At 45.7% G+C, this 9,778-nt stretch overlaps 1 protein-coding gene across 1 annotated transcript in view; it reads left to right on the forward strand.

Annotated features, from left to right (window-relative positions):
* Nucleotides 1-3,412, forward strand: part of ZZEF1 (zinc finger, ZZ-type with EF-hand domain 1) — a gene marked incomplete at its 5' end in the record, with an annotated part of 50,907 nt that extends 47,495 nt beyond the window's left edge. The window contains 4 exons of the mRNA XM_010133442.1: nucleotides 57-142; nucleotides 1,514-1,664; nucleotides 2,172-2,243; nucleotides 2,697-3,412. Of these exons, the coding sequence (XP_010131744.1) occupies nucleotides 57-142; nucleotides 1,514-1,664; nucleotides 2,172-2,243; nucleotides 2,697-2,771 (384 nt within the window). The remainder of the gene's footprint in view (nucleotides 1-56; nucleotides 143-1,513; nucleotides 1,665-2,171; nucleotides 2,244-2,696) is intronic.
* Nucleotides 3,413-9,778: the final 6,366 nt, after the last annotated feature.

A 9,778-nucleotide genomic window follows, 5' to 3' on the forward strand; every position in this document is an offset into this window, starting at 1 on the left:
TGTCTGAGGAAAGGGTTGTTCCTCCCCTCCCCCTGGCCAAGATCTGGGAATGGCAGGTGGGGGTGGCCTGCCGGCAGACGGGTCACCAGCGGCTGAAGGCGATCCACCTGCTCCTGAAGATAGTGCAGTGCAGCGCCCAGAGGTAAGGGCACGGTTCTGTGTCCCGCACTAAAAAGCAAAGGCAGGAGAAGGAAAAGTGTCTACAATAATATTATTTTCAAGTCAGAAAACCAAGATTTGAAGTAGGTGGTTTTAGTTCACCTTTTGGATACAATTCGTGGTGCCTTGATAGCACAGACTTATTAAAAAGGGTTTTCTGAAAACATCTTCTCTTCTTTCTTGGCTTTTAGTAATGGTCCAATCAATTCAAATGCTGTTGTAAAGAAAAAAAACCATCCTGAAACAGAACAAAATAATAGATTTTGATTAATTTTCTAGAAATTTACTCTCTTTGCATTAGTCGTACTTAAGAATTAAGGTGAGGGTGGAATACTGAACTGGTGAAATGGTGATCCCTATAAAGTAAAGAACCTTTAAATTATTATTTTTAGTTGTACCACTAAGCCTGTAGTTGAGTTTTAGAAGGAATAGTTGTGCTCATGCTTCAGTCTGCTCTCACGAAAATACACAGTCAAAAAATGTTGAGCTTTTATAGTGTTTCACAAATGTGTAGAGTCACATGAATCATGAAAATAACAGCGTCCAACTAGGTGACTTCAACAAAGAGAAGTCAGAAAGTATATTCACATATAGAAATACAAATGGACAATTACATAAAACCGTTGCTTGAGTCTCTGTAAATTTTAGATACGCTAACTGGCATCCAAGTCTGAAAAACTGATTTTGGTATTGCCTTGAAATCATGGATTTATTGTGTTTTCAAGATCGTCGAGTTTTTCTTCATCCAAATATGTCTGCTTTGTCACGTGGACAGCAAATTTAATTGCTGAAAAGTCAAGTCTGCATTGGGCTTAGAATATTCAATATTTTTCTCATGTTAATCTGATGATAGATTCTGAAATCAAGTTTTCCCCCCGAGTGAACGGTGTTTGTCGTCTGTCTGTATGGTAAGTGACGTGTGAGTCAGCCAGCTTGAGCTGGGGAGCAGGAAGGAGGCAGGGTTGGAGTTGTTTGCAAAGCTGTATCGTATCAGTTGTTGTCTGGCTGCCCTCTACAAGAGCATCACCTGCTCGGTGCTGTGGTTGGTGGCGTATCGTTTCAAGCAGTGGAGCTAGAGCGTTTGGCAAAGTGACGTACAGGGTTATTTTCAAGTCCTCGTTTCAGGAGGCCACTCAGTACTTCGCTGATTCCGAATGAAATTCAGAAAAACCTGACTGAATTTAGATTCCAAAATGCTTCTTGTGTTTCTTCCTTCATTTCCACATCTGACTGTCGAAACCGCGTGGTTTTGCTCCCTTAAATTGGTTTGTTCTTTCCCCTCTTCCCAGAAACAGGCATAAGATCGTGGTTACTCGCTATTTCATCCCTATTGCATTTAAATTATTTTTTTCAGGGACTGTGACCTCACCTTGTTGAAGCCACTTTGGCAGCTTTTCACCCATATGGAAAACAACTTGTGTCATGACATGGCCAAGCCTGGTATTCTCCTTCCTCTTCATCGTGCACTTGCAGAGCTCTTCTTTGTAACGGAAAACCGAGTTTCTGTGAGTAGTTCCCGTGTTTGTATCCCTCCTCTCCCCAGGAAATGATATGTAGTTCTGTGTTAGACTAAACGTGGTTTTCCTGTACCTTGCAAAGTTCATCAGAGCTTTAGAAACTTTAACAACTTCTTCTTGTGGAGTCTGGTGGTAAATTCTAACAGAGGGGTGTAGCTACAGTTACCTTCTCCCTCACGGGACCTTAAGTAATAGCCACGCCTCTTCCTGGTGCGCTGAAGCCACTCTATTTGAGAGGAACACTGATTTAATGATTAATTTCAGAGTATTTGAATGTGGTTTTCCTTGAGTTGACTTTGAACATCACAGGTGAAGGGTCTGTAATGAACTGATGCCTGTGGTCACAAGCTGTGTTCTAGTGCGGGAAGTCTTGGGTCTGGCTCTGACACCTTTGGTTCTTGGGGCCTGCTGTGGTGATCAGCATGTTCGTGTTAATCGGTAGGATGCTATCTTTGGTGGAAAGGGTGGTGGTCACTGGATCTTTTCTGGCTGCAGGAGCTTGGATCTCTACAGGAGTATTTGCTTGCCTTAAATACTGAAGATCATCTTCATCGCTGCACAGCACAGGTAATAAGGTCGCACAGCCCCAGAGGTGTGTGAGTTTGTGATATTTCTCCGGCAGATGGAGATAATAATTGATTTCTGATTGCCCAGCGGAGTTTTCTAAAATAGATATGGGTGTGCTTGGGCTTTACAAGACCCCTGCCGTTAGTGAGTGTACTATGCCCAGATGCTGTTCTTCAGCAGCCCGACGCTGGGCCACGAACAGGCTGGTGGGGGTGATCAGGTAGATCTGTTTTACCAACCTGGCCTCTCAGTGGAAAAGGGGAAGGGGGCTGGTCATGCAGCGGCTGGAAATGCTGCATGTTGCCTTGCTGAAACTGCCTGGATGCACGAGTTACTGCATGACCAGGTAGAAACAGGAAGGTTATTTATTTCTGTTTAATTCATACAAGAGTTCTTCACAGTTTTGGACTGGGGAGAATCTTTTGCCATGACTGCTTTCCTCCTCTCTTCCAGGCCCTGAAAAACATTGCTGCTATCAGCCTCGCCATTAACTATCCAAACAAATCAACAAGTTTCTGGAATGTTTAATACTGGCTCAGGCCGGAGTGCATGGGATAGAGTAGTTTGTCCATAGGGACCTTGGAGCAAACATCTGAACTCCATTCTGGAGACGTTCCTTCAGCATCAGTGTCCGAGCACTCTGCAGCCTGCCTGCCTTCCTTCCACCTTGGTGTAGAATTTGTAAAAGTAAAAGCGCACTTCAATGAAAAAGCACATCTTGAAGTAACTCACGCGTCGCCTACAGTTATGTATGCACATATTGTAGCATGTTAGAGTAAATAGAACAATATTTTTTTTTTTTATTCAGAGGAAGTAAACGAAAGGAAATAGCTGAAGTATGAGAGTGGAAGGCCCCCACCTTGGTATCATCTGCTCCCAAGGAAACTTGGTTGCTGGAACGTGACAGCTTTGAAAATACTGCTGAACTGGGAGTGATGCCGTCAGCAGCATCTATTATATATCACTGAAATGAAAAAAGCAAACCCGAATCTGGTGGGCTGAGGCAGAAATCGTCCACGCTTGAATCGTGTCATGTTTGCTTTTGCTTCGAAGGCTACTGCCCAAGGAAAAGAACATTAAATCTTGCTAAACTACAGGTTGTAAAACAAATTCTGGGTGATTTGCATAGCAGGTAAAGGATTCCAGTTTCACAGCATCCTCGTGCAAGAGGTTAATGTTTCTCCTGTTCTTTGATTCAATCAGCTGGATCAGCTATTCTGACCTTAATTTCTCTCCAGTGTGTCACTCTCAATAGTACATTGTTCCTGTGCAGAGAGCAAAGTCCTCTGGTCACGCAGCAAGTGGCGATAGGAAGAACTGAGGAACTTACATGTTTCTTGAAGATCACATCTTTACAAGAAATTATTCATGAGGCTTTTTTCTTTTGATTATATCACTTCTAGAGGCTTCGGAGGTCCGTCTCGGTGATGTTGGGAAGCAGGACTCCCAGCACTCAGGGTGGGGGTTAATGATCAATCTGGTCTTATCTTATACAGCAATAACTGCGTTACTCTTAACGAACATGGAATAAATTGCAGACCTTCTATGCTGAAATAAATTGGCTTTCTTCCTGCTCTGCTACACTGGTTATTCCCTTTCCAAGGAGTTGAAAGGAACAGAGAAGGATTTGGGGGTGTATTTTGTTTACAGTTATACAGTATGTAGAGCTGGTCTTGTCAAGTATAAATTCAGAGAACTTTTAATGCTAATTATTTTCTTCTTCCTTCCTTGCCTCAGCATTAAGATATGAAAAAAGACAACCAAAAGCTTCAGTAGTAAGTGAATTCGCGTTGTGTAAAGGCAGTGGCTCTGACAGAAGGGATTGTGCCCATTGACCTTCCCTGTCCAAAAGGTGAGTGGTGCCGAAGCAGCAGTGGGCGCATGCCCAGGAGCACTGCTCTGGGGGACGGCCACTGACCGGATGGTCTTACCAGCTGGGGCTGCAATTGTCTGGGTGGTCCAGCCTCCCTCTGAGAGGGAGTGGTGCAGTATACATCCCCTTTCTTTGGATGGCCTCTTGTGCTGTAGTTAAAGATGTTTTGACTTGTTCAGCCAGGGGAGTGCAAAGTAGATGCTTCTTCAGGGCATGAGGTTGAAGCAGAATGTGATTATCCTGCCTGAAAGACTTAGAGCTGAAGACCAAGAAGCACTATGCTGAAGCCATTGCCTTCAGGAATGGAGTGGCCCTCTTAGCAAATAAAGATGCCAGAATTTGGGAAAACCAACCTATTTTTCAAAGACTAAAAGGAGGCAGAAATCCACTGCTCTGAAACCCCTCCTCAAGCGTCCTGTAGTCAAAGGTTAAAGCCCTCCTTCCTTCCTGAATGAGAACACTATGGGAAGAGGATTACCGGCGCTGTGGCCTATCTCTAATGTGTGGAGCACGTCCCCACCTCTCAGTAACGCATTGCAGCTCGCCATCTCACTGCGGGGGGATCCAGAGATCCCGGAGGAACCAACCGCTTCACCCTCCCTAATAGCATGAGCAGGTTCTGGGGACGGGGAGTTGCTCCACCAAGATGAGACATTCTTAAGCCTGCTTTAGAGAGTCACGTTGATGGGATGGGTGAGCCTTTGGAACTCTTCTGGAGCAGCAGGACTTTCTGTTCGCTCCCTCCGTGTGAACCTGTGGCTCAGCGATGCGCAGGGGCTGGTTTGCTGAGGTACGCTGCATGCTGCTGAGATCCACCTGGTTTAGTCAAAGAGGCGTTTTTCTTTTTTCACATCAGGGATGGAGACTGTAAATAAACCATTCAGAGAACCTGTCGTGGCTCTACCATAGTCCCAGTTTTTTTCGTTGCACTGTCTTTTTGCTTTCTTTCTGAAGACGTGAGGCTGCAAGGATGACGCAGGAGTGGCCAGTGTTCCTTCCTAGTTGTACCACTTAACTTACTCTACCAGCAGTAACTGGCCTTGGGAGTCAGTCGTCTCATCCTGAAGGGACTGTCTGGCAGCAGGGTCCACTAAATGTAATTTCCACCCACTAGATGGAACTGAAGGACCGTGACCTAGCTGACACTGCATCTGTTGCTGCCTTACAACTCCATCGTTCATCCTGGATTTTCTAAGAGACAAGAAACACTGATCTTTTGTCTGATAGTTTTAAAGGAAGAGGAAGAGAATACCAATAATGAATATTCATGATCAATCACATTTTGAAAGTCTTGCAGCAGTTCCAAGTGGATGTGGATGATTCTATTGAATAGTATAAAACTGTCTGGAAAACAGGTATGCTGAAAAAAATGTGCCTAATATTAACAAAAAAAAAAAGAGTTGTCTTGCCTGAATCACCGATGATGTGTTTAAAACAAACCGTATTGTTCCTAATGATACATTTGACTTGCTTTCATTAAACACTTCAAAAAGAGAGTTTTATAATTTCTTTTCTTACGGGTTTACTACTTTGCGATTTTTATCAGTTGTTTAAAATATATCAGACCTTTAGATTTATTCCAGTTCAGTTCCACATGTAAAAAGAAAGCTACGGATGTGGGTGAAATATGCAAATGAAGAGAAATATATTGTAAAAATTCTATAAAAACAAAGAAGTACAACGCAGTGTCTGTTTTTTGTTTGCCTTTCTCCTCTCCTCACTGAACGCTAAATGCTTGAATTTGCAGTGAGATCCGGGGTTTTTCTTGTGAATCTTCACGTTCAACACCTGTAAGTGAACCTGCTTTGCCTTTTGTGGTCAGGATCTCTCTGATAGTGCATCACACCGTGCAGGACACCTACTTCTGGAGTCCTCCCTTAAATTCCAGCCCAACTGTTGACACTCCAGTGGCCTTATCCTTGAAATGAAGTTTCCCCATGGATATCCATTGGTGTCAGTACCAGTATTTACTTACTTTCAGACCTGAAACACTTCTGGGGCCCCAGATGTCTCAAATAAAGCTGAGATTTTTCTTATTATTTCTTGATTCTCTCTAGTGGTGTCTATCAGCGAAGGTGCTTGTGCCTGCCTGGTCCAGTGGGCTCGGTTTAAGACCTTATTTGCCTTGGGTTTGGCTCAAGGAAAGGGCAGCTCAGGGGAAGTGTGAGTGAGGAAGTTAACATCTTTCTGTATTTACCTAAAGCTCTAAGTTGCCTCCACTGGGTCCATGTGCTTACAGAATGGTCTTCTTAGGTAATTTTATTAAATACAAGTAACTGGTATGAACGTGAAGTTGTGTGAGTGGGGCCCATGCCCTGGGACAAGCAGGTTTGGGCTTTCAGACGGTGTGAGCAAGGTGTGATGAATCTAACAAATTCCCTTTAATCTGCTCTTAACTTCAGTGTGGTCTCAGGCATTGGAGTGTATCAGAGGTCACAACCTACACGTTTGGGACCCCCTGTGTTTCAGATGAAGTCAATAAAGACTGCTTTGTCTCCCAAGGGATCAAAGTTAGGCTGCAAGCTCCCTTAAAAGCAGGTGCCTGTTTTGACCCACTCGCAGGAGAAGGCTGTGCTCTGTAGCCAGCAGAGCTGGCCCAAATGCCCTGAGCTCTCAGCCTGGCTCTCAAGAAATGCTCCCAGCAGGTCTTGTATCTTTGCAAGACCCTTTTATACCATTTTAAGTCTGGGGTGAAGACGAAGGTCCTCTGCTGAGATACCTGGGCACGTTGGAGCAGAGCAACCAACAGTCTAATTTGGTACTTTCCTTTCCCTCCCTAATGATGAACGTGGCTTCTGACAACCAGAAGGGAGTGGTGGTGGGTATCTGCTGGGGAAGCCGCCAGCGCAAGTGTCATATCTTCAAGGGAAAACAACAACCACAACCTGTAAAGAGCATGATCTGGTCTTTAGGTAAAGCTAGAACGTGGGAAAACAGATTAGCGTATGTGAAGAGGATGCTGTTCAGCCTGGCCAGTCAGGCTGGAGAGTAGCTGGAACAAAGAACGTGCGCTGGTAAAAGAGCCTGGAAAAACAGGAACTGTGCTGGGCTTGGTAGGGGGAAGCAGAAATCTGGCCCATCTCTGAATTTAAAGCAAAAAAGTCCATTCCGATTCCAGTGAATAAGAGAGAAATCCACTGTGAATAGGGAAGGAATTCAGTGAGAGGTGAAGGAAGTAAGATTAAAGCTCATTCTTTCCATGATGGTCGGGGCTAATTTAATCAGGTCTGGTCTGCAGTAATCCTGGCTTTCACCTAAGAAAGCACAAGTAACAAAAAGCTGATGCCCAGCTCAAACCCAGGCTGTGATGGGGCTCATAAATGGAGTTGAAGGAGGAGAAAACACTTTTTAAAAAACAAAAAAACCCCTTATTTCCTCCACCTGGAAACATGAACAAGCATTTCTGGTGAATAGCTGGAAATCTCAAGACAGTTTCTTCGTGGTCCTTAGCACTTGGAGATTTGTTGGTTTATATCCAAGGGCTGAGAATGTTTGGATTTAGGGAATGCAGGAAAAGAAGTGGGGAAAGGAGAACTGGAGACAGGATCTTTCCACCAGAGTGTCATGCAGTTTGCTGGGGAATTTCTCCTGCTAATGCATTTCTGACAACTTTAATGATTTTAATTTTTCTAAGCTGTTTTCTTGCTTCCATTCCCCACTTTACTGTCTGACTTTCCCATAAATCTTCCTGCATTTTTTTTTAGCATTTGCAGTGCAAATAATAAATATTTACACTTGCATTGCATGGAAAAAATGTTATGAAATAAAGAAACGTAAAATTAAAACGCCTGCAAATATTTGTCAGTGGTACCTTCTCTCACAGGCGTATTTCCAAACCACGTTGTGAGCACCTCCTGGCACCTGCATCATCCAGCGCCCTCGCTCCGAGCCGTTTTGGTACCTGCCTGTGAGTGGGGGCTGGATGAGATGCTCCGTTTCACCCGCCCGGGCAGCACATGCCCTCTCCTCCCGTCGCGCACGCCCTGGGGAGCGTTGCCCGTCTCCACCTGCAGAGCCCTGGGGTTTGGCTAAATGTGGTGAGCTTCACTGTGTGTTCTCTCCTCTGACGGCCCTGGGCAGCGACTGTAGTGGTACGTCCGCAGTGGTCTCCTGTGACCCGCTTTAGCGCAGCTCTGTGCTGTGCTGCCGCCTCCCCCTAAAGCCGCAGTCTTGGGGCTCCTTCACTCGGCAGAGACGAGACGTGTGGCATTTCCTTGGGGACGTGGCACTGGTGCTCGGGCTTTCGGGTGCTTCCTGAGACAGCCGTTGGCTGTGCTCGGGTGGCGGTTGCTCTCCTCAGGAGGTGTTGGTAAGGTCACTGCTAAACATAGGAACCAACCAAACACCATAGTGGACTCCGAAGGAGCCACTGCGCTGCTCGTCCACGGGTCTTGCTGCCACGAGGGGAGTGCGGGCAAAGGCAGAACAAAGTGGAAAGGGGCGAAGCGATGCGCAGCGTGTTCTGGTAGTTGGTTCAATGTATTCCCCGTGTGTTTTAAGCCAAAGCCAGTGCGTTTCCTCAACCCCCGTGACAGCTCTCTGTGCTGTCGGAAAGCTGCTGAGCGGTGCTCTGCAGTCGACCACCAGTTATTGAAGCTGGGTCTGAATTTCTGAGTGGCAGATCCTGTGTTAAAGCCTGAGGAATCTCAGGAAATGCTTCCCCTTGTGACTTGATACTTTCTGATCAGTAACAGTGTCCTACACAGAGTTTCCTCTCTCCATTAAGTTGTCTCCTATGATATGACACCTGTGACAGGAGGACTTTGATATGCATCTAGACATTTATTAGGGCTTCAGTGCATCACTGAACTTGGATTAAATTAAATATGGAGTGAAGGTGTAACCTTAAGCATGTCTAGTGAAGCATTTAGAGGTGGGCTCGGGATTGGTTTTGTTGCCTTGGAGCCTCAACGGGTCGCAGTCTCGATACGAAGTTCAGCCGTTGAACAGCTTTCTCTCGCATCCAGCAAGATCTGCAAAGGCAGGAAATAAAAAGATGAATCCTTGAGTCAGGAGAAGCATTGAGTCAGGGGACCTTTAGTCTCATATGCTGCTGGATTTTAAACGGCATCGCTTTGCCTTCAATAATTGTCCTTGCGCTGCTCTGAAAAAATGCCTTTTCCTCCCCTCGTTCCCAGTCTTAAAATACACTGTGATGCATTTGATCTTTTGGCACCTTATTTTTCTGCAGAAGATGTCTCAGCTTCTTCAAAGCTGACGGCATCTCAGGGGGCGCGCTCCCTGCTCGCCGCCCTCCCCAGCGCACCAGCTCACTGCCGCGGCTTCTGCCTTTTCATTCGGTTGAGGGAGACAAACCTCCTGTGGAGGCAGGACCCGGGGAGCTGAAAAGTGGTTGTTTTATTTACCAGAAACTCAAAAGCTTTCTGGGAGTAAATAAAATCCCTCCTGGGTTTTGCACTGATAATGCTTAAAACCAGCAGAGCCTGCTGAGAAGTTCCAGCTTTGCTTTGATTAAGTCTGTGCAGAGGCGAGGGGGGGGATCTGTGGACGAGGAGTGTGGACCGAAGTCCAGGAGGTCCCGCTGCCTGTCCCCCCTGCTTGTGCTTGCCGTGCACAGTAGGGATGAGATCCTGCTCTGCTCCACAAGGTCTCACAGAATCATCTGCTTGGCAGAGACCTTTGAGATCATCGAGTCCAACCA

This window comes from Buceros rhinoceros, unplaced genomic scaffold, assembly GCF_000710305.1.
Source record: "Buceros rhinoceros silvestris isolate BGI_N320 unplaced genomic scaffold, ASM71030v1 scaffold20213, whole genome shotgun sequence".
NCBI classification, from domain to species: domain Eukaryota; kingdom Metazoa; phylum Chordata; class Aves; order Bucerotiformes; family Bucerotidae; genus Buceros; species Buceros rhinoceros.